The sequence below is a fragment of the Martes martes genome (assembly GCF_963455335.1).
Source record: "Martes martes genome assembly, chromosome: 6".
Lineage (NCBI taxonomy): Eukaryota > Metazoa > Chordata > Mammalia > Carnivora > Mustelidae > Martes > Martes martes.
In genome coordinates this window covers 101,728,015-101,753,779 of record NC_137893.1, presented here as the reverse complement: position 1 = coordinate 101,753,779, position 25,765 = coordinate 101,728,015, and the positions used below count along the sequence as shown (strand labels likewise).

The 25,765-nt window shown below is 40.9% G+C and overlaps 1 protein-coding gene across 1 annotated transcript in view; it reads left to right on the top strand.

Moving 5' to 3' along the window:
* DST (dystonin) overlaps positions 1-25,765 on the top strand; it is a gene marked incomplete at its 5' end in the record, with an annotated part of 401,175 nt that overhangs the window by 9,508 nt on the left and 365,902 nt on the right. Inside the window, one exon of the mRNA XM_080806480.1 lies at positions 20,915-21,122. Coding sequence (XP_080662606.1) covers positions 20,915-21,122 — 208 coding nt within the window. The remainder of the gene's footprint in view (positions 1-20,914; positions 21,123-25,765) is intronic.

Below are 25,765 nucleotides of genomic sequence, written 5' to 3'. Positions count from 1 at the left end.
TATAGTAATTATACAAAAGAATATGATGAAGTCAAACATACTGATATTAAAGACATCAAACACAAAACAAGACAGCAGAGTGAGAAACAAGGAGCAATGGGTCTATAAAATAACCAGAAAACAACTAGTAAAATGGCAATAATAAGTCCTTACCTATCGGTAATTACCTTAAATGTAAATGGATTAAGTTCTTTAATCAAGAGACAGAGAGTGGCTGAATATATAAATAAAATAAGATCCAACAATAAGCTGCCAATAAGGGAATCACTTTCGCTCTAAAGACACAGATAGACAAAGAGTAAAGATATGGAAAAAGTCATTTCAAGCAAATGGTAGCCTCCCCCGCCCCCCAAAACCAAACAGGGTAGCTATACTTATATCAGACAAAATACACATTGAACTAAAAATGGTAAGAGGAGACAACATCATTTAATAATAATAAAGGGATCAATACATGAAGAAGATGTAACAATTGTAAATATATATGTACCCAACATAAAAACACCTAAATATATAAAGCAAAAACTAACAGAGCTAAAAGGAGAAGTCAACAGTCATACAGCAATAGTTGGGGACTTTAATACCCTACTCTTAACAATGGCTAGATCATCCAGACAGAGAACCAATAAAAAAACAGCAGATTTGAATAATACTACATACCAAATGGACTCAGCAAACATATAGAGGATCCTTTATTCAGTGACACCCAAATACCCATTCATCTGAATCACACATGGAACATTTTCTAGGGTAGACCATATGTTAGGCCACAAAACAAGTCTTAACAAATTTGAGAAGATTGAGGTCATACTAAATATCTTTTCTGACCTAAATGGCATGAAATCTATAGATTTCAATAACAGGAAGGCAGTAACAAGAGGAAAACTGGAAAACTCACAAACACATGGAAACTAAACAACACTCTTCTGAACAATCAGTGGATCAAAGAAGAAATTAAAGGGGAATTGAAAAGTTTCTTGAAGACTGAGCATTTGTGCTCTCCACCCAGGATTTCCATTGTGGAACCCTCACAGCGTTGACCACATGTTCAGTGATAAGGGAAATGGCAGCAAATGTAACAGAATCAGAGTGGTACAGCCCTTGTTCTCTGAACACAGGGCAGGTGCCATAGAAATCAGCACTAAAAAGACTGAATGCCCTTCAGATGATGGAGATGGAGGGTGTACCCTAATGGACTCATGGGTTAGAGAAACAATCCAATGCAGTTTGTGAAATATTTGGACCCGAACAGCCCCATGCCCTCATGGGCAGCAGTGAGAGTGCTGCTGGGAGGCCAGCGGGAGATGTGGCAGACACATAGGGGCAATGCTGCTGCTGCATTTCCAAACCAGCAGGTAAACAATAGAACCCTCTCCCTCTGCCAGGATCTGCTGTGGCTGGTATTCCCATTGCACCACTTGTTAAATATTTGGCATATCTCCCTGGCTAGATGGAACTTCCTTGCTCCACACATATTTAAAAGCAAAATAGATGTAAAATAAAATGACTTAAGTCATTTTATTTTAGCCCAAGAAAGAGAAATAAAGCAAATCTGAAGGAAGCAGAAGGAAGGAAATAATAAAGAGCAGGAATGAGGAAACAGAATCCCAAGGATCAGTAGAGAGGATCCTCAAGACAAAAAAACTGGGCAAAGTTAACGCACTCCACTTAAGAGGGCAGGCATCCCCACCTTCCTTGAGGTAACAGAACTTCCAGCTGAGACCAGGAGTCTCACTCACCATCTTGCAAGGGCATACTTCAACATGCCTGATGTCCCTAAGTTCCAGCCAATGGGATGAGACTAAGATTGTGAGCTCTGCCCCCTGGGCTAGGTCAAGGGTTCACAGCCACTCAAGGGGGTGGGCAGCAGGACTCTGAATAAATGAGGGAGAGGAAAAACTTCTTAACCTGATGTGGTGGATGCTGAATCTGGCTCCTCTGGCTTCTGTTCTAGTGTCTCTAGTACTTTTGTGAAGCTGAAAGCCTTTCCTAGACTTCCCTGTGACTTAGGTACGTGCACATGGTGGAGCTTCTAGATGCAGCTGCATGCCTGGGGGAAGTGGTGCAGGCAGGGAGAACAGATTTTGGGGAGAGTGCAATGGCTATGACCCTGGTTCTTCAGGGGCAGCTAGATGAAATTTTTTTACCCAGTTTTATGTCCTCACCTAAATATTTATAATAAACCTCTTCCTGTTTACAAAAAAAGTTTCTTGACACTAACCAAAATGGAAACACAGCATATCAGAATTTATGGGATCCAGCGAAAGTGGTTCTAAGAGGGAGGTCCAGGGGCGCCTGGATGGCTCAGTGGGTTAAAGCCTCTGCCTTCGGCTCAGATCATGATCCCAGGGTCCTGGGATCGAGCCCCACATTGGGCTCTCTGCTCAGTGGAGAGCTTGCTTCTCCTTCTCCCTCTTGCCGTTCTGCCTACTTGTGCTATCTATCTCTCTGTCAAATAAATGAAAAGAAAAATAAGAGGGAGGTCCATTGCAATAAAAGCCTGCATTAGGAAGCAAGAAAGCTCCTAAATAATCTAACTTTACCCCATAATAAGCTAGAAAAAGAACAAACTGATCCCCAAATTAGCAGAAGAAAGGAAATAATAAAGAGTAGAGTAAAAATGAATGACACAGAGGATAGAAAAACAATAGAAAAAATTTACCAAATTAAGGGTTGGTTCTTTGAAAAGGTAAACGAAACTGACAAACCTTTAACCAGACTTACCAAAGAAAAAAGAGGACCTAAATCAACAAAATTATAAGTGAAAAAGTAGACACTACAATTGATACCTCATAAATTCGAAGGGTTAGGAGATGCTACTGTGAACAACTATATGCAGTGAAGTGGACAACATATAATAAGTGGAAAATTCTTAGAAACATACAACTTACTAAGGCTCAGTCAGGAAGAAATAGAAAATATGAATAAATCAAATACTAGTAAAGAGATTAAATCAGTAACAAAAAATCTCCCAATGAAGGGAAGCTCAGTTCCATATGCCATCACTGCTGAATTTCAGCAGACATTTAAAGGAGGAGTAACACAAATCTATCTTAAACTCTTCCAAAAAATTGAAGGGGGACAGGTAGTGGAAAACAATCCCAAACTCATTTACAAGGTCTGCATTATCCAGATACCAATACCAGAAAAAGATACTATTAGAAAAGAGAACTACAAGCCAGCATCCCTGATGAATATAACTGCAAAAATTTCCAATAAAATGGTAGTAAACTGAATATAGCACATTACAAGGATCATTCAGCAAGATCAAGTGGGATTTATCCCTGGGATGCAAGGACGGCTCAACATACACAAATGAATCAATGTGATAAATCACGTTCATTGGATGAAAGAAAAGAATTATATGATCATCTCAATAGACGCAGAAAAAGCATTTGATAAATTTCAACATCTCTTCATGATAAAAAGCTCTTAACAAATTAGGCATAGGAGGAACATATCTCAACATAATAAAGGCCACATATGATAAGCCCATAGCTAACATACTGGTGAAAGGATGGAAGTTTTTCCTTTAAGATCAGGAACAAGACAAGGGTGGCTACTCTCACCACTCCCATTCAATAGAATACTGTAAATCCTCGCTAGAATAATTACTCAAGGAAAAAAAAAAGGTATTAGACTCAGAAAGAATTAAAATTGTCTTTATTGGCAGACAACATAATTTTATATATAGAAAATCCTAAAGGCTCAGGCAAAAAACTGTTAGATCTAATCATTGAATTCAGTAAAGTTGCAGGATGCAAAATTAATGTACAGAAATCAGTGGCATTTCTATATATAACAACAAAATTTCTGAAAAAGAAATAAAGAAATTGACCCCATTTACAATAACATAAAAAACAAGATAGGAATAAATTTAAGGAGGTGAATGATTTCTACATTGAAAGACATTGATGAAAGAAATCAAAGAAGACACAAATAAATGGAAAGATATCTTTTGTTCATGGATTGGAAGAATGAATATTGTTAAAATGTCAGTAGTGTTTTTACAGAAGTAGAAAAAATACTGCTGAAATTTACATGGAACCACCAAAAGATCCCAAATAACCAAAGAAATCCTGAGAAAGAAGAGCAAAGTAGGATATATCACCCTTTCTGCTTTCAGGCTATACCATTAAGCCACAGTTACCAGAACAGTATGGTACTGGCATAAAAGCAAATAGATAAATGGGACATCATTGAGAGCTTATAAGTAAACCCAAGCATGTACAGTCAACTAATATTTTACAAGGGAGTGAAGAATACTCAGGGGAGGAAAGACGGTCTCTTTAATAAACTGTGCTGAAATAACTGGATACATATACATACAAGAGAATGAACCTGGAGCCATATCTTGCACCACTCACAAAAAATAATGCAAAATGGATTAAATGCTTAAATGTAAGACCTGAAACTCCTAGAAGAAAACAGAGGAATAAAGCTCCTTGGTACTGAATTTTTGGATATGACACCAAAGTACAAGCAATAAAATAAAAAATAAACAAGTGGGACTATATCCAACGAGATTTCTGCACAGCGAAAGAAACCATCAACAAAGTGAAAACGACCTATGGAATGGGAAAGACTATTTGCAAGCCTTATATCTCATAAAAAGTAAATATCCAAAACATATAAAGAACTACAACTCAATAGCAAAAACAAACAACCCCACAACAAAAACAAAAACCCTCGGGTGCCTCGGTGGCTCAGTGGGTTAAAGCCTCTGCCTTCGGCTCAGGTCATGATCCCAGTATCCTGGGATCAAGCCCCGGGTCGGGCTCTCTGCTCAGTGGGGAGCCTGCTCCCCGCCCCCTCTCTGCCTGCCTCTCTGCCTACTTGTGATCTCTGTCTGTCAAAAAATAAATAAAAAATCTTAAAAAAAAAAAACCAACCCTCAAAACCACCTCCTAAGTTAAAACAAAACAAAACTAAACTGACAACACACACACACAAAAAGAAAAAAACAAAATCAACCCCCTTTCCTATATAATCCAATTAAGAAATGGGCAAGGGACCTGAATAGATATTTCTCCAAAGAAGACATACAAAGGGCAACAGATACATGAAAACATGTGGAGGGAAATGCTAATTAAAGCCACAATGAGATGTCACCTCAGGCTTGTTAGAATGGCCATGATCAAAAAGATAAGAGATGATAAATGCTGATGTGGATGCCGAGGAAAGGGAATACTTGTACACTATTGGTGGGATTGTAAATTGGTGCAGTCACTATGGAAAACAGTGCGGGGAATCCTCAAAAAATGAAAAATAGAACTATCTTATGATCCATCAATTCTATTTCTGGGAATATATCCAAAAGTAATGAAAACACTAACTCAGCAAAAAGGTATCTTTTTGTTCATAGCAGTGCTGTTTCTAATAGCTAAGTCGTGGAAACAAACTAAATGTCCATTGATGGATGAATGGATAACGAACTGATGGTATGTATATACAATGGACTGTCATTCAGCCATAAAAATGAGGACATCCCACCATTTGTGAAAACAAAGATGGACCTTGAGGACATTATGTTAAGTGAAACAAGTAGAAGAAAAAGAAATACTGTATGGTCTTACTTATTTGTGGAATCTAAACACACACGCACATGCATACACACACACACACCCCAAAAAACCCAAACTCAGAAAAATAGATCAGGCTTATGGTTACCGGAGGTGGTGGGTGGAGGTTGGGGAAATTGGGGGAAGATGGTCAAAAGTTACACATTTCAGGGGTGCCTGGGTGGCTCAGTCATTAAGCATCTGCCTTCAGCTCAGGTCATGATCACAGGTTCCTGGGATTGAGCCCCACATCAGGCTCCCTGCTCAGCGGGAAGCCTGCTTCTCCCTCTCCCACTCCCCCTGCTTGTGTTCCTTCTCATGCTGTCTCTCTCTGTCTGTCAAATAAATAAATAAAATCTTAAAAGAAGTAACAAATTTCAGTTATAAGATAAATAAGCACTAGGGATGCCATGTGCAACACGATGACTATAGCTAATACTGTAATGTACTGTAATCGTGTATAGAAAAGTTGAGAGAGGAAAGCCCAAGAGTTCTCATCAGAAGGAAGCAATTATTCCCTCTTTATTCTTTTTTCCTTTTTATTGTATCTGTGTGAGGAGATGGATGTTGGCTGAACCTATTGTGGTAGTCATTGCACACTGTGTAATAATCAGTGCTTCATGTTGTATACCTTAAACATATGCCATGATGTATGTCAATTATTTCTCAATAAAGCTGGAAAGATTTTTTCAAGTCCCCAAAACATTATACTTTCTGGTAATGTAACTGTAATCCTTACTAGTCTATGTACTTTTTTTTTTTTTAAAGATTTCATTTATTTGACACAGACAGAGATCACAAGCAGGCAGAGAGACAGGCAGAGAGAGGGGGAAGCAGGCTCCCTGCTGAGCAGAGAGCCCGATGCGGGACTCGATCCCAGGACTCTGAGACCATGACCTGAGCTGAAAGCAGAGGCTTAACCTACTGAGCCACCCAGGCACCCCTATGTACTTTTTTTAACCTGGTTTTCGTTTTATTTTTCATCTTGGAAAGAAATGCTATAAAATATATTGGCTGTTATGTCCTAGGCGGGCCTCAAATTAGGTGCTTTACATACATTATCTCATTTTATGCTGTCTAACTTTGGTGAAGAAAGTATGATCATCTACATTTGGAATATGAGAAAATTGGGGCGGTTGAATAACTTTCTTATGGTAGTATCAGTGGTGAATAATGAAGGTGGAGAAAATGCTGTAGCCTCCTAACTTGGCCTGATAAAAGTTCCATACGGTCTTTCTTTCCATTAAAGTGTGAAATGTGAATTATAGCCATGAGTTTCTAGTTCCCTGAAATGCAGTAAAGGTGGTTTATAAAACTCTTATAAAGTAATATTGAAGCCAATTGTGTTAGGATTTTTCAGAGAAACAGACCAATAGGACAGATACACATGTTTTTTTTTAAGGAATTGGCTCATGAGATTGTGGGGTTGGCAAATCCAAAATCTGAAGGGCAGGTTGGCAGGACAGAAATTCAGGTAAGAGTTGATGTTACAGGGACACCTGAGTGGCTCTGTTGGTTAAGTGTCTGACTCTTGATTTTGGCCCAAGTCATGATCTCAGCGTTGTGAGATGGAGCCCTGCGTCACTCTCCTCGCTGGGTATGGAGCCTGCTTAAGATTCTTTCGCTCCCTTTCCCTCTGCCCTTTCCCACTGCCCACCCCTCTAAAAAAAGTTAAAAAGAAAAAAAAAAAAGAGTTGCTATTACAGGCTGGAAACTCAGGCAAGTTTCCTCTGTTGTAGTTTTGAGGAAAAAACTTCAACGATAGGAAATCTTAGTCTTCGCTCCTAAGGCCTTCAGCTGCTTGGCTGAAGCCAACTCACACCCAGGGTCTAGCCAAGTTGACACATAAAATTAACCATCACATACATAAATGCTGATTTTCACTGAAGATATTTTTGAAGGTACCTGGATTCTTTACCGGCTAACTTTCCAGCTGGTTCCTGTGCGTGGATACAGACACAAGACCAGTTCAGGAAGTAATAATATAGTAGGGCAGAAGGGAATGCTCTTTGATTATTCCACAGTATGCGTGTGTTTCTGATGGAATTCATCATATTATTTTCTGGACGTGGATATACATCTTTGTTTATTTATTTATTTTGATACACATTTTTTTTAAAGATTTTTATTTATTTATTTGACAGAGATCACAAGTAGGCAGAGAGGCAGGCAGAGAGAGAGAGGAGGAAGCAGGCTCCCCACGGAGCAGAGAGCCTGACGCGGGGCTTGATCCCAGGACTCTGAGATCATGACCTGAGCTGAAGGCAGAGGCTCTAACCCACTGAGCCACCCAGGCGCCCCTTGATACACATTTTTAAAAACACTTTTAGGCTTTATTTTTGGAGGAAGCTATTGGACTGGCTGGGTTGAAGGCCCAGTTGAGAAAGGGAGGAGAAAACCACCTGAAGGAAGGAGGAAGGTTGGTGGGTTGGAACTCACACAAATCCTAGTGTGCAATATGATTAAGGAGGGGAGGGGTGGGCTGGAAAGCCAGGGCACGGGACTGTAACTGCTGAGAGAGCCCTGCAGTGAACACTGGAAAAGAATGGGTGAAATTGCTTTAAAAGCACAGTGGGAACACTTTACCATATTTGCTTGCTGTAGACAATCAAAATTCAGAAAAATATGGGTATTGCCATTTTTGTTTTAAGTAGCATAGTATCACTGTTCTCAAACTGTTATAGGAAATGGATATGTTCACTATAGTCTCCTATCCAATTTCTGTGTGAAAGGGGACAGTGAACAAGCTTGCTTGTACACTCTTATTCTCTGTGTGCATGAGCAAAAGGACAGATGAAGGAATGAATGGTTCAGTAGGGCTTTGGTACACTGGCATGCTACTATCTCAGCAGACCCTTGCGCGACCCTGACCAGCTGCAGCTTCTCTTAAGAGGCAGGATTCCAGTATCACTCACTAGCACCTGGGGCCCCGGGCTGTAGCTGGAGGGAAATGCAGGTCTCTTGGAGATCGGTGACTAGCCAGCCTTTTCCTTGAAACCAGTCTGAGTCACCATGAACTTGGGACTTAGCAGAGAGACCCCACATCTTGAGCCTCCTTTTATGACTTGCCTGGGGCCCACTCATTTTTCTGCCACCCTTCTCCGGCTCCCCACTGTTACACTTCTGTGTGACTTGTCAGCTCCTTCTAGGTAAACTACCTTACCCTACCCGCCACATCCCAGCCTTGCTCTCACTTTCTCTTTTCCTAGTCTCTGAATATTTCTCACATTCATTCTCCTTCCATCGCTAATGTTAGTGCTTTAGCTCAGGCTGTCATCATTTGCTGGACTGTAACAATAATTGCCAACTAGTCTTGTCTGAGGTTGACCCCTAGACAGTCCACTCTCTGTGACTGTCAGAGTCATCCATCTAGAAGGACAAACTACTTATAAACCTTCAACAACACTCTGGCTCCTGCAAGGTCAAGTCCAGGCTCTAGCACTCATGCAAAGCCCTTTATGATCTCCATTTATCACCTGCGTCCCCAGCCTCATCTGCTCCCTCTCACTGTAAGCTTCCCAAAGCATCTCATGCTTTGCCTATGTCTCATTCTGGAGTATTGGTTAGATAACTTGTAGACGTCAAATTCCTTTTCCTCTTTCCCCACTATTTTTTTTTTTAAGATTTTATTTATTTGACAGACAGAGATCACAAGTAGGCAGAGAATTAGGCAGAGAGAGAGGAGGAAGCAGGCTCCCCACTGAGCAGAGAGCCCGACACGGGGCTCCATCCCAGGACCCCAGGACCGTGACCCGAGCTGAAGGCAGAGGCCTTAACCCACTGAGCCACCCAGGCGCCCCTTTCCCCACTATTTTGTTAGTTACCTTAATACCCACCTTAAACAAAAGATATTATTTATTTGTTTGAGAGAGAGAGAGCTCAAGCAGGGGGAGGGGTGGAGGGAGAGAGAGAAACAGATTCCTGCCAAGCAGGGAGCCTGACGTTGGACTCAATTCCAGGGCCCTGAGATCATGACCTGAGCTGAAGGCAGATACTTAACTGGCTGAACCACCCAGGTACCCCTTTAATACCCACTTTGAAAGAAGGTGGCAGTAAACAAGTAAGCAAGCAAGTATATTTCCTTCTACTTTGGTTCTAGAGTAATTCAAGACAGTCTTAAAAAGAAAAATGATGCTGGAGGAAGGAGGAGATGTAAGAGGAGATAGCTGCTGTGGTGATCTTGTTGGTGGGCTCTGTGTATTTGTGAGACAGACAGACAGACAGACACTCAGTACATCTGTAGCCCTAGTTGGCAGAACTTCCTCTTTGAACCTCTACTCCCGTGGGACCCACCTGCTGAAGCCAAGCTTTGAGCCAGTAGATTCATTCAATAGTCACGAGGGGCCCACTCCCAGGAATTGGGATTTTAAAGTAAATATGACACAGTCACTGCCCACACAGTGAGTTTATATCTTAGGCTATAAACTCTAGTATAACATATATCACTTTCTCTCTCTTTTTTCCTGTCAACTTAGGTTCTGACTCCCAGGCTCCCATTATGCTGGGTTGGATGTTCCTTGCTTCCTCCATCTTGGAGTTGTGTTAATGTTCTGGGTTCTTATAAGATGCCAAAGTGTCAGGGCACCTGGGTGGCTCAGTGGGTTAAGCCTCTGCCTTCGGCTCAGGTCATGGTCTCAGGGTCCTGGGATCGAGTCCTGCATCGGGCTCTCTGCTCAGCAGGGAGCCTGCTTCCTCCTCTCTGTCTGCCTGCCTCTCTGCCTACTTGTGATCTCTGTCTGTCAAATAAATAAATAAAATTAAAAAATATATATTAAAAAAAAAGATGCCAAAGTGTCATTGAATGGGGGCAATTTTTGTGCCCCCAGGTTGTGCTGACACACCCCCTATGATGGCCCCATTGGGCCCTTTAGGCTGTTTGTGGGTTACTCTCAGGACACAGAGATCTTGAAAGGTGAACCTCAGGGTTGGTCCCCCTAGACATATCAGAGAGCCATCTCTTTATGAGTCATTTTCTGGGATTTAAGAAGTTCCCTGCTCCAGGATCCACAGATGCTCCCTGTAGCCCAAGAGGCCCTCTTTTAAGGCTGGGCAAAGTCCCTTTCCCCAGAACCCTCTACTCCTTTCTACAACCCTAGTCTCAACAGATTAGGTTTGTGGAAAACAAAAGCCAAGTGTACTTGCAGTCTGTTTCTGCTTCCTGCCCTGACACATAGCTTCCCCTAGGGATAAAACAAGGAAGGGGCAGAGCCAGATTACCTTCTGAAAGAGAGGTCCATCACAAAGAGAAAATGAAATCTGAGGGAGCCTTTAGTGTATGTGTAGGTGCGCTGAGCCACACAGTTGTTCCAGATGGATCTCAAGTGTTCCAAGAGTGGGATGTATAGCACATCTTCAGGAAGACCCAAATATTAGTTAAGGGCCTTTGGAGTGTACTTTGCATTTATTCCCCAGTGGAGAGGCTATGATTGGATTGGGCTACCACCATCCAGTATGAAGCATCTCAGCTGGGCAGAGTTTTCCACCAAATCAACCCAGGGGCGGCGAGCTTCTTTATGTTCAGGCAGTGACTCATGATTCCAGTCAGTTGTGGCGGATGGTGGCAGGCTTGTTTTCACATAACACACCTGGGAACAAGCACTGTTTTCCTCAGAAAGGGACCGTGGAAGTGCCAAGCACTTAAAATTTCATGTACTTGGCTTCAGTGCAATAATAAGACACTTTTTTTAAAATGAAAAAGTGATTTTTCCACTTAATTTAAGTAGTAACTGTTTGAAGTGAGAGAATAACTATGTAAAAGCTATTATCAAAAGCAATTTTCTGAAGTCATATTAATGAAGATAGGTAATGAAAATGAAGGTATAAAGACATAACCCTGCCTATGTTTCTACAGGGAAGAATTGAATACCTATAATTGCCTTTTTTTTTTTTAATACTAATGTGTTTGTCCTAAGTTTTGGCTGTTGTCTTCAACAATGGAGATAATGAATTTAAAAGAAACAGAAGAGGCCTGTATTGGAAAGATACAAGGATATCCCAAAGAACTGAAATGTTCAACTAATACTCTTGGGAAAGATAGGAAGAATAGATACCAAACTACATGGACCTTGTCTGCTGAGAGCTGTTTTTAATGTGACCTCATTCCAATAACTTCTAGTCACTGTGTCTCTGTTTGTTGCTTCAAATTCCCTGGACTGACAGTCATATTGGCTCAGCTGGAATAAGTCACCTACTCTTGGATCATCATAAGGTGAATAGGTAACATCACTTAATGCTTGAATTTACTTAATGCTTTCTCCATGTTGGGCATTGCTAAAGCACTTTTCATGTATTGTTTATTCTTCTACAATAGCCTTATGTCTTATGCACTGTTATGTTTCCCATTTCTCAGATGAGAAAACCAAAGCCCAGAGAGGCCAGGCAGTTACCCCAAGGTCATATAGCTTTCTCCCAACATTCAATCTTTGGCACAGTATGCACATATCTTTAACTTTATAACAGGACAGTATGGATAGTAGTTGAGATTTGGTCTTTGCAAATGTCCTGTGTTTCTATCTTAGGGCCCTATATGTGTTATCATAGCCCACATCTTTTTTTCAAACAGAAACCAGAGGTATAACCTGGCTGTTGAAAGTATTTGGTATCAAAACACCCTCCATGACTTACTCAAAGGTAGGAGAAACATTTGGTAGCAGATTTCACCATGGGTAGGGGCTGGAGCAGACAACAGTGGGGGTCAGCTGCAGTAGTGATGGGTGGGTGGGCCCACCAGATTGATGGAGATAATGAGCCAGCATTTACGGAAGTTCATACAGTTTCGTTCCATTTCCTGGGTATTGGAAATGTTAACTAGGGTTCTTGGGGATGGAGCAGAATGAGATCAGCACTTGGATGCCAGCAGGAACATGGAATCACCTATTCCTATTTAACACTAATTTAACTGAGCTATTTTGATAACGCTCTCCTTTTGTTTTGTCTCCTCCTCTCCAGTTTCCTTTTTTAAACTGTCAGCCTATTGATTTACCATTATCCCTTACTTTTCTCACCTCCTTTACTTTCTGAATGCAGCAGTGTTGCCTGTCCCTTCCTTTATGGCTTAATTTATGCTAGGGCCACAAAATCATAGGCCAGGTATTATAGAGAGATAAATGAAGTGAGCCAGGTAAGGACTGTGTCAGAATGGAAAGCACATGTCCTTTCCAAAAAGGGAAAAATACTGCTAGTCTCAATGCTTCACATCCACATTTTCATGTAAAATTTCCAATTTTTTTTTTTTTTTTTAATAGGCAGACAGGCAGGCAGAGGCGGGTGGAGGGGGAAGCAGGCTCCCTGCTGAGCAGAGAGCCCGATGCGGGGCTCGATCCCAGGACCCTGGGATCATGACCTGAGCCGAAGGCAGTGGCTTTAACCCACTGAGCCACCCAGGTGCCCAAAATTTCCAATTTTTAAAATATTTATCATTAGTCAGTTTTTAAAAAGGAGTAGGCTCATCACAACACATCTGTGGGATGACTCTATCAGCAGTTGGCAGTTTTGGACATGATACTGTTGGAGGAATGAGGGAGGTGGGGAACACTCGAATCTCCATCCTGGCTTCTAAAGGGACTATAGATGCTCTAGTCTGTTTTCGGAGGCAGCATATCTCTACTAATTGGCTTTATATTATTAATCACATCTCTATTATTTATTTTTTAAAAAATATTTTATTTATTTATTTGAGAGAGTGAGCAAGAGACAGAACATGAGCGGGGAGGGGGCACAGAGGGAGAGGGAGAAATAGGCTCCCCGCTGAGCAGGTAGCCTGATGTGAGACTCAGTCACAGGCCTCGGGACCATGACCTGAGCTGAAGGCAGGCACTTAACCTCCTAAGCCACCCAGTCACCCCTTAATCACATCTTTATGTATATATTTGCATTATCATACTGGAAGAGATATTTTTCAGCCTAACCCATTAAGATGATAATATTTGAATATAACTTGGCTGTTTTATCTCCTCTACTCTTCCAGTTGGACTTTAAGTTCCTCTAAGACAGAAGACTATGTGTGCGGAAGACATATTTTTAATTGTTGATATAAATTAATATCCATTTAAAATATAAGATGAGGTATTCTCTAGGTAGAGAGATGTTTTTGGTATTCAAGTTTGTCTTCCTGATGTGTTCCTGTTTTGTGGACTATTTTCAGTGTCGTGTTTGCCCTCCTTTAAGGCAAATTATTTGAAATGTTCTTCCTCAGTTTTGAGAGACTATCTGCAGATCCTCAAATGTAGACTAGTTCTTGTCTCTGTTTTTATAATTTTAATATGATTAAATGAAGCTGGACTTGCAAAAAAAATCTATTCGTAAGATTTTTATAATTAAAAAATGGTATTTTGATACCTAATATAATTTTTCTTTTATTTGTGATCTTTTTGGGGAGAAGATTTGCAGAGGTTTCAGAACACATAGGACCAAAGAATATTAGAGTTGGGAGAGAATAATAAAATCAATGTTCTACTCAGTGAAGGCTTGGTCCTTTGCAGTGGGAAGATGCTTACTACCATATGGAGCAGTCCTTTCCACTTTTAAGTGGTTGTATATTTTCGTATGGTTTTTCTTCATTGTGAACTGATCGCTGTCTCTCATCATTTCCATCCTTTGAGCCTAGTACTGAGCACAGAACAAGTCTACTCCTTGTGGGCTCTCCAAATACATGGTAAAATCTCTGAGGGCAATATGTTAAGACGTTCCTCTAGTGCCTATGAATCACATTTTAGGGCATTTAATAGCATGTGGTTGAGAGCACAGGCTTTGAGGTCAAAGGACCAGATGGAAATCCTGGCTCTTCTGATAGAATGACTATGGACAAGTTACTTAACCTCTCCAAACCTTGTTCTTGGGTTGCAGTGAGTATTAAATAAGATAGTGAATGAAAATGCTCAGTACGGTCCCTGATGTTGGTCATTCAGTAAATGATGTGTATAGTTAAAACATGCTGGTTAGACTGAAAGGAAGGAAGTCTTGCAGAATGTTTTAAGGCTAAAACAAGACTGCCTAGAATCTGAAGCCATGCTCCTCCCAGATATGAGTGTTTGATGCTTATCTTGGAGAGCTCCTTATACAGCTACAGGAAAATTATGTTGTTTGATCTTTGTTTCCCCAGAAACATAAGACCAAGGAACACTATTAACTAATACATAATCTTTCTACTCTAGGAAGAGTCTGTGTCCAGAATTCCAGTGGTCTTCCTTCATAGGCTTATGAACTGGGGCTCTCCACCTAGAAAGAAACTTTTGACTTCCTTAATTCTTTGCCCAAAGCCTCCTGCCTGAGTGAGATCCAAGAACCTTCCAGCTTCCTTTCCTTCTGAGCTCTCTTTCCCCCTAACTTCTCCTATGCTCTTCTTCCTCTTTCCCCTAAAAAGAGAGAGTGAGGGACAGCTGATGTCTTGCCAAACAAGAAGGCCCTTCCCTCTTACTGTTTAAAGGTGGTTTCCAGGGGCTCCTGGGTGGCTTATTTGGTTAAGCGTCTGCCTTCTGCTCAGGTCATAATCCCAGGGTCTTGGGATCAAGTCTTGTGTCAGTGTCCCTGCTCAGCAGGGAGTCTGCTTCTCCTGCTCCCTCTACTGTTTCCTCCACTTGTGCGCTCGTTCTCTCTCTCTCTTGCTGTCTGTCAAATAAATAAATAAAATCTTTAAAAAAAAATAGAAGTGGTTTCCAATGGGAGGCTAATTAAAAGTTATTTATATGATGAGAGAGTATTGAATTGTTCAGCTAGTTTTGAAAAAAATTTAAAAACAAGCACATAGTCCCCACAGTTTACCGTAACTCATTTTGTCTTCAAGGGGTTAAATGCACTTTCTTACATTTTCATTAATTGTTTTCTAAAGCATCTGTTTATTTGTGGTAAAGATTGTCTTCTTTAGGATTCAATATTAGATAATAGGCCCTTGCTTTTTTGACTTACTTCCCAGTAAAAAACTAGGATATAAATTTTTTTTTTTGCGCCGTACTTTGTATTTTTACATAACATGCAAGAAGCTAGTATTTGTACTTGCCTAATCAATAGGATAAACAAAATTGGAATCTATGTTTTTAAAATTTTGACATCTTTCTTTTTGTTTATGTAAAATATAAAAAAAGTGATATTGAACCAACTAGGTTTACTGGGCTATATTTAAATGAATAACAATGGAGCCTATTTTATATCCTTCCATCTAAAACTCTGCTTGGGATTGAGCCAAGCACATCACTTTTCTCAGGGGTCTTGTTGACCTAGGCCACTGCTTTGGTGCTTATCTAATTCTCTACGTGTATACCAAGAAATGTTACGAGAAATCACTCAGATGGACACTGTCACTGTGTACTTAGAACACAGGATTTTGATTTTGTGAGAACAGGCCTAGACTAAGCAACACTTAGAGAAACTGAGAAAGGTCTTGCTTATGTGTTTCCCCCAATTCTTCATTTGGACAATATTCAAATGTATAGAAAAGTTGAAAGAGTAGTATAGTGGATACTTATTATTAACCTATTGCTATATTTACCAGTCCTTCTGTTTTATTAAAACAATTGAAAATAAGTACAGATGTCATGAGTTTCTCCAGCCTGGAAGGTAAGAATAAAGTGTCCCAAGATAAGGACTCTTTCTTATACAACTACAATATCATTATCATACCTTAGACAATTAAGAATAATTTCCTAATAATATCTAATAAGAAGTCCATGATCTATGTTCAGCTGTTCCCAGTTGTTTCTAACATGTCTTTTTGGCTTAAAAAAAAAAAAAGTGTAGAATCTCATCAAGGTTCATGAGTTTGCTGTTATGTTTCGTTTGTCTTTTAAATTTAGAACATTCTCTGTTTTTTGGGTATGTATATTTCTTGACATTGACGTTTATGAAGACAGGATAGTTATTTTATCAAATGCCCCACAATCTAGATTGTCTAATTGTTCTTTTCTTTTTTAAATTTTAAATATTTTATTTATTTATTTATTTAAGAGAGAAAGAGAGTGTGAGTGGGGGAGGAACAGAGAGGGAGGGGGAAAGAATCTCAAGCAGGCTCTGCGCTGAGTGGAGCCGTCTCAGCACTGGGCTCCATCTCATGACCCTGAGACCGTGACCCGAGCCTCAACCAAGAGTCAGATGCTTAACTGACTGAGCCACCCAGGCACCCCTGCCTAATTGTTTCTTTTCGTGCTTTTTAGTTTTTAACCTTTTGGAAATATATTTATAGAAGTGTGCATAAAATATAGATATGAAGGTTTGCGGAAGTTACCTTTCCAGTCTCTGGGATCCTAAAAGTCTGGCTCTTTTATAAACCCTTATCTCTGCACTTGTTTCTCCAATGCAGTTAGAGAATGTCTAGTGCAGAGACAATTTCCTGGCACTTTCCTGCAGATCAGGGTACTAAGGCTGGGCGGCTTCCAATTTAGGCGGTTCCATTGTACTTATCTCAGATCCCCCACCGGGGTTTCAATTAGAGAAGTTATTGTTTAGTTCCCCTTCTAAAAATGTTGCATTCTGTAATTATCTTGGCTTTAAGAGATTTGGGTTGTTTTTATACTATGTGAATGCACTGGCTATTAGGAAAGTCACTTAAAATTTGGGTGATCTAATTCAATTGTTAAAACTGCCTTAAAAATTAGGTTGTAAAAAGACAAATACAGGGTGTACAGGTTCCTCACAACCTGTTGTTTTGGCCTGTAGAGACCCAGCATCGATCCAGAGGTGGTTCAGAGTTCTTCATTAAAAAAAAAAAAGAAAAGGCCCAATGTTAAAAATATTATGACCTTGGATGCCTGGATGGCTCAGTAGGTTAAAGCCTCTGCCTTAGGCTCAGGTCATGATCCCAGGGTGCTGGGATTGAGCCCCATATCAGGCTCTCTGCTCAGCAGGGAGCCTGCTTCCTCCTCTCTCTCTGCCTGCCTCTCTGCCCACTTGTCATCTCTGTCTGTCAAATAAATAAAATCTTTTAAAAAAAATATTATGACCTGGGTCGACTTTGTCTTTACTCTCCTAATTACCTTTACTTCTCTTCCTGCATACTCACAGTGCTTTCTTATTTTTCTTGTTCTCAACGCAAATGCCAAATGGTGATGATAGATGATGGTGTAAATTGGGGTCCTTAACCTGAAGTCAGTGGGTCAGTGAACCCAAGAAAATCATATGCAACATTTGTGTATATTTGCCCATGTGCTTTGTTCTGGAGAGATGTTTCCATAGATTGCTTCAACTTTTCAGGGGTGCCTGTGAGCCCCAAGTGGTTAAAGGCACTGGTTAAATAGTTACTTCTTACTAGGGCCTTTGCTATTCTGTCTGACTGTTGGTATAGTATCTTTCTTTTTAATAATCTTTTTGTGTGTTTGTTCTGGATTAAAATATTACAAGAAACAAAATTACATCTATTTATAGTATTAGTCAACACCCAGAGATAACCATTGTTTACATACTGGTAAATGGTTATCTACCTACCTATCATCTGTCTACCTATTTATCAATCATGTATCTGTTTATCCATCTACACACACACACACACACACACACACACACACACACACACACACATTTTTTAAAGGAATCATTCTATATGAATTCTTTATACTTTTCTAAGTGTAGATCGATAACACTTTTCTTTAATTGTTGCATTGTAGCTCATTATATGGATATACTGTAATTATCCCATCTCCTATTCACGGACATAGATGTTTATATTTTAATAGGAATCAAACCTTAGGCAGGGTTTGAACAAGGGAGATCTTGGAGCTTTTGCTGGTTGCAAGAACCTTCTTTGTCTTATCCTTGCTAGCCCCACATCAAAGACGAGGCTCTGGATTTTGGGCCAGAGAACATGTTTGTTTTTTCCAAAAAAATGAGAACCGTACTCTCACATGTCTCCCTCTAGCCCCCAAGATAGTGACATGAATTGGCAAGTCATCTCAAATCAGTAAAGCATGTAACAGTCTTATAGGATCAGTCACCTTCAGAGCAGCTTCTTTTAAATCCGTTCTCAATTTTCAAGATTCAAATGGGCCTAATTTTGTATAGTTTACTTACATTTTTTAAAGTGTTTATGAAAATTATTATTAAAAAAAAAAACCCCGAATACTTTCTTAAAATGCTTGAATCGTGTAACCTGGGAGACTTTACCAAAATATAAATATGTATGATTTCCCTGGGTCTCTGTGTCTGTGTCTATATTTTCATATGATATATTGCTGAAAGAGGTGTTGCTGATTGTCTTTTTTTCCTTTTCTCTCTTATCTGTTTACCACTGACACTACCAGATTAGAGGCTGCCCTAGTCAACACCCTTGGGTCCTGGGGTAGTAACTGTTCCCATCTGGCTGCGTGTGATTAATGGTGTTTATGTCATGGCATAAATCACATCTTGCTGTTCAATCAGCTGAGACTCTGGCCATTAAAAAAATTACTCTATCTATAAAAATCAATAACCAGTGGTTTTGGGAACAGAGCAGTTCTTTAACAGTTATTCCCTAAGTCTGTCTGTAAAGATAAACAATCAAATTACTATAGTCACTGAAATTGTGCAGGCAACAAGAAATATAATCTCGCAGATAAAGGATGACCTTAAGTAAGGACAGGTTGGAAGCCATTTTAAGGAAGACAAGGCAACCAAAGAAACCCAATACTCTTTTGAAAGTCTTCAAGAATGTCCCCCTTTTTCATGGATCCAGCTGACAACACCACCTCAGAGAGCTCAAGATGAATTTTCTGAAAAGCGTGGAAAATAAATTAGGTCGATAATAGCATACTGTGACTGACTTAATACCACTCACAACTCTCTGTGGACTCTAGCTACAATACAGAAAAATCAATTTTATTTATTTACCTCATGTTTGCCTCATACATTATTGCCATGAGGAGAACACACAAAATCTGAATAAATAAATTAGCCAAGGTGATGAAATGGCAGGTAAAATAAAATGGAAGACCACTTTTTCGGGGAAGAATAGACTAAAGATAACCCTTAGACACTTTACTTTGTGGGAGATATTACGTGTACTGTTAAAATGGTGGTGTTGACCGTGTTTAACAACATGCCTGAGTAGAGCGAGGCAAGATTAATAGTCCTGATTCACTTATAGTTTGTTCCACAGGCTGTGGGTGAGTGCTTTGGGATGTTGCTCACACAGCCTGTTTTGCTGCAGTAGCCACCGCTTTTGTGAGCAGCCCAGTGTTTTTGCTCAAATTGGAGTATGCCTCACTGATTCCTGTCTGCAACTTGCTTCTGAGGAATCGGTGACTGCAAGATACATTTCAGGAATTCGAGTTGTACCAGTTTTGCCATCTTTACGATATGCCTCACTTAGCCAAGTGGAATTCTAAATGGGAAAGTGAAGACTTCCCTTTGATACTTTATAACTCTGTTCCCAGAGCAGATCACATCCTGATTTCCACAGTAAGCTGGTGGCTCTCTACAGGATCACAAACCCAACTCCATCAAGAAGGCAGGACTGATCCCTCGTGCCCTTTCCCCGAATGGAAGATAGAACCCTTTTAGCAAGATATGATCCCGCAGATTTGTTCCTACTCGATGAAGGGAGGACTAACCTTCAGGCAAAGTGCTTTGGTGGAAACATCCTGTTTCTCCCTTCCCTGTGTGATGACCAGGAGCTGAGAAGGGCTCTGTTTCCTGTCACTGCGCTGCCATCATCCTCATTTACATTATTGGCAGCTGTTACTTTGTTAGAAGTTTAAATTATCTGAAGAACTCTCAACTGAGTTCAGATGTTTGTTTATTGGCGCTGTCCTAGGCTTCTGAAAACAGTCTTTTGTGTTCTCCCAGCCTTAAGAAAAGCTCTTCTCAGAATCTGCCCTTCCTCCCTCCTTGCTCTTTTCTGGGAACCTGCTTCAGTCTCATGAAGCAAATTAAATAAAGAGGACAAGAGGCTTAAAGCTCGTCAGAAAGGAGACTCCAGTGGTGAGGCGACCCGAAACGGAAAGGAATTGGGACTCAACATCCTGCATTTGTGCTTTGTTTTTGAAACTTCGAGTTAGTTGCCTTAATGAATTAACCAGCAGCCTAATGGAAAATGTTTCTCCTGTCCTGGTGGGGGAGCCAAATACTATAGGTTTGTAACAGGAAGGCTGTTGATTCTGGCTTCATTGTTGGGCCAGTCATTTGTGAGCTGGTGGCCGGACCGCAGGCCACACACTTCTGTGCAAATCTTCCATGTATTGGGACTGCCGGGGTTTTGTTTCTGCTGTCGGAGACGCCGCGGAGAAAAGATGGTGAGCCCTGGGTTTCATTTCTTGTTTGTGTATCCCTTCAGCATTGAGGATGGTACAGGATGCCAGACTCCGTTCGGGGGCAGGGAGGGGGCTGTTGAAATCGATGAGCATATGTGAGTGTTATGCTGTTAATGCTTTTTTTTTCTGTGTCATCCTCTGTAGAGTTCCGGGAACGCGTCCTATCGCTGCTCTATGTCTTCCTCTGCGGATTTTTCTGATGAGGATGATTTCAGCCAGAAATCTGGCTCCGCATCTCCAGCTCCGGGAGACACCTTACCCTGGAATTTGCCTAAACATGAGAGATCAAAAAGAAAGATTCATGGGGGCTCAGTGCTGGACCCTGCTGAGAGGGCAGTGCTTAGGATAGCAGGTAAGCGCGTCGGGGAGGGGACGGACCCCTGACAGGAGTTGCGGAAATTCACCCATCTGCGCCCCAGGGAGCCAGAGCTGGGAGCTGATGCACTGGGCAGAGGTCTGTGCTCAAGGTGGGGGAGGAGGATGACCATGTTTACTTTATGCTTGATTTCTATCGAGAAAGCGTTTTGCCCAGCCTGCTGGTGACTAAGCTGTTTGGCCCTGTCTTCTGGTTGGATGGATTGATACCTTCGAATTGCAAGGGGGATATTTACAGACATCTGCATTAAACTTTCCCTATTTACATGCCCTAGCTGCCGAGACATTCTGAAAGTATTAACTTCTGTGATTCCTAGTGTATTTGCTAGAACCTGTGAGAAAGCTCCCTTCATTTCCATTTTTTGCCCGGGGACACTGAGCTTAGAAGGTTTAACTGGGGTGGATTCCTGGTGTTTGGTATCCAGGATTGCAGAGGGAATTCCAGCAACTTGGATGCCATTTTTTTTTTTTTTTTTTTTTTAATTGTAGCATCTCTGTCAGAGTCATGTGTCCATAGCAGCTTTCCGTCCCTGGTGCTTTTGAAGGTTTAGCCATCATGCATTCCTGATTAATTAATATAGGGGAGGTGCCAATGTTTCTGTTCTGTTACCGGTGTTCCCTTGCACTGGGTGGGTGTAGAAGTCGAAGCAGAAGGGATGGCTTGTTTTACCCAGCTGAAAGCTGAGAACACTAAGGAAACCAATCCTCCAACCTCACAGTGCCTGTGTGGTTTCTTCATATGTGTTCTGTGCACGAGACTTGCTTCCTGGGGTGATTGGTCCTCAGTTCCCTCCACAATTTTCTCTCTCAGAATGGTAATGGGTAGTAGGATGGACTAAGTCTTTTGGGGGGGGAGGGGGGCGCTTTTGCAAAGGCCAAAGGTCAGGTTTTGTCCCCAGCTGATTTCTGCAGCCAGTGGATCTGGCCTCCTTTCTTCTCCACTCCTGGACATTCACTCTGGGGTGGTGGGTGTGTGCCCACTCAGTTTCTTTTGCTTCCCACTGCAATGCAAAGTTGGTACTTTATATTCTTCTGAGGGGCTGGTGGGGACTAGTCCGGAGCCCAGGCACCACAGTAGCAGAGACTCCCCCTACAGTCCCCCTGGTAGGATTTTCTGATTACAGGAAAAACAAACAGCGCCCAGACAGCCATTCTCTAGTCTGGGTTTCTGGGGCAACAGCCTTGAGCTTCTTCTGACTGCTGTTGTGAGATGCTGCCTGTTCTCTTCCAGGCCTTGAGGGGAGGGGTGGAGCAGTGAAAGGGTGGGAGGAGGGAGGGTCCTGGAGGGAGACTGTTTGGGAGCCAGTGAGACCAAGCAGGGGTGGTTTGGGGGAGCTGGGGCAGACCTAGCTCTCACCGCCCTCCTCAAGTATTAAAAAGTGTTTAGTCACTGAGGCCTGACTCCTTGCCCGGTGGAGATACTGCTTCATTCCCCACCCTGCCCCTCCATGAGCAGGTGTGAGGCATGGAGAGGAGGAGCCAGTATCTGCACAGTATCTTTGGCTCAGCAGAAAGGAAAGACAGGTGAAAGGAGGGTGCTGAGAGAATTTGGAGCTCTAGCCCATCAGAACAGGATGCCTGTGTTCCATCCATTTTGTGGAAGGAAGAAGGTGCTTCTGGCTTGAGGTTTTTGTTGATGGTGACAGAAGTGGATACTTTGCTTTTTGATAGTGCAGGAAGGGGTTATGAGAGAAGGACGGGTCAGGTATTTGTGAGGGGGAATGAGATTATTTAAATTGAGGAAAACGACTAGGCCAGAAGTCCAGAGAAGTTGGGGGGACTAATCATCTGTGTACACTGTAGTTGGGGGAGAAATGGAAGAACTGGGGGTTCTTTGGGAAGCAGTGGACAAGAAGATACTGGTAGACGGTAAACTCACTGAGGGCAGGGGCCATGTTTTATTTATTCTAAAATGTTCGCTGAGTGGGGGTAGCTATAAAGTTAGTGGTCGTTAGTGAACTTGAGACCTCAAAGTCACATACTTTAAAGAGATTAATCAAAAACAAAACAAAACTACAAACAGAATAAGCAGTCCTAGTATGGAAATGTGCTACTGTTTTTAAAATAAATATTGGTAAGTTGGCTGTTTTCTACACAAATCATAATAATCGTATCTTGGGAGCAAAGACTTGGAGGCCAGTCTTCGGATATCTGTTTAAAAATAATGTAGTTAAAATATGAAATTCAAATATGTTATTTGTTCACCACTGATCACCCAGTGGAAGATAAAGGAACAGGGCATCTGAGCGATTTTGATGCTGTGGGTAGTTTGAAAATATACTATGAAAAGATTTCAACTTTTAACTTTATTAGACATTTTCACACTCTGCCTGAAACTCACCCATCTTTGAAATTCATCCCTAGTAAGAGATGGGGTGAGGTTCAGAAGTGGTATGAGGATGTCCACTGTGTTCATTACTTAGTAATAAAGGAGTTGAAAGTCCAGTATTTTTATTTGTTTTTAAGGTCATAAAAATAGAATTGAACATGAAAATGCCTAGAGTCAAAAAGACCTTATGGTGTGTGGGATAACTAAATTCATTCACATTTAATAAATATTGATCGAGTCCCTGGAAAAAAATGAAGAAAAGCACATAGTTCTACTTTTAAAGAAGTTATAGTCCAATATGATAACTGGATATGTTGTTAGACTGTTACAACATGGTGTGAGAGATTAGTTGTTATGGCTATATAAGTACCTAATATGAAAAGAATCCAGAGGAGAGTCTAATTAACATGGACAGAGAATGGAGCCTGAAAGCTTCTGAGTGGAGGTGCCACTTGAAGTGAGAATTAAAGAGCTTGACGGGATTGGGGGAAAGGGAAGGCCACTTCAGAGGGATGGAACCATAAGAACAAAGGTAGGGAGATGTGTTTATATGGAAATTTCAAGTGCAATGCGTAGTAGAACATGGGATTTGGTAGAGAATAACAGAAGTGGAAAGGTGCCTATGTGTAATACTGAGGAGATTGGACCATTCATGCTGTAAGTGGTGAGGAATTATTGAAAGATTTTTTGGCAATGCGGTGATATAATCAGGTTTACATTTTAGAGAGTCTTATGTCACACGTCTGACACTTGACGATTTTAAAAGTGCTTTTGCACTTACTGTAGTGTTCTCACTTTAAAGTCGGAGACTGTATGTCTTTCCTATGTCTCAGGGTCAATGTGAGAAAAAGATGACAAAGTCTAAGGAATGGGGCTTTATAATATCCATTGTATAAATGACTTTTACATAAGAACTATAGATCTGCTATTCTTAGTTACTGGATATGGTAGGCTGAGTTTTTTATTCTTGAAGTGCCCGTAAAGGTACACAGTTTGTTGGGAACAGTGCTATTTTAAAATATGGATTTTTGTCCCATGTAAATTCTTTAAAGTTGGAATTGAAGGGTCTAAGCAGAGTCAGACTTTGGACTCAGGCAAACTTGGTTTTTAATTCTCCCTCTATCACAAGCTAGTTGTATTTTCTTTGGCAACTTACTGAATTTTTCTCAGCTTCATTTTCTCTATTAAAGGGTCATGGCTGTGGCAAGTAAATAAAGTAGTGAGTGCAAAACATTTTGCAAATTCTTTGGTATATGGTAAATGCTGTATAAATGATAGTTTGCAAATGGTCAGATGCTCTTATTTTTTAAGAAAGATTTATTTATTTGAGAAAGAGAGAGAGATAGAGATCATGAGCAGGGGGAAAGGCAGAGGGAGAGAGAGGATTTCAACCAGACTTAGTGCTAAGCATGGAGCCCAACATGGGGCTCAATCTCACGACCCTGAGATCATGACCCAAGCTGAAACCAGGGGTCAAATCCTTAACCGACGGAGTCACCAGGCACTCCATGGTCAGATGTTCTTACAAGCATTTACTGTGTTATCTCATTTAGTTTCTGAACAACCTTATGAAGTAGGTATAATTATTTTCTCCATTTTTTAGTCCAGAAATGTGCTGAGAGAGGGAGAGACTTTTCCCAAGGTCATACAACTAGCTGGTGGTGGATCTTGATCTGAATTCAGGCATTCTTAGCTCCAGAGGGTAGCCTCTTAACTGCTGTGCTTAACTTCTGCTTCCCTATGGAATAGACTGTTATTATTAGCAGGTTGACCCAATATTACCATTCCAAGAATGCATGGGGCAAAGGCTATCTTTATAGAAAACCCCAATGCTGCTGCTGTTCATTTTGACTGTCTCCTTAAAAGGAGAGTTAAAATCAATTAAGAGTGCATTGATTATATTCACAAAACTGGATGCTGCTGGGTTACAGTCTCTGATGGAGGCTCAGACTGTGCCCTCAAGGACCCTAGTCATTGTAAAGGAGACAAAAAAATTTGAGAGAGATTCATGTAGGTGTGTGGTCTATAAATGGAATGACTTTTAGGGATTTAATTGTTAACTCTTTCATTTCAAGAAGATGTCACAGATGATGTATGCTTGTTACTTCATGAACTAATGTGTACATAAATGCATACCAAGTTGTGAGAAAATCAGTCCACCTAGGAGCTTGGTGGGACATGGACTCAAACTCAAATTATAAACCAGTGGTCAGGACAGCAAAGAGATACGGTCTTGCTTTGGGATAACAAAAGTAGGCCAGTTGCTCAGAAGTAAAGATTTCCAATTCTAA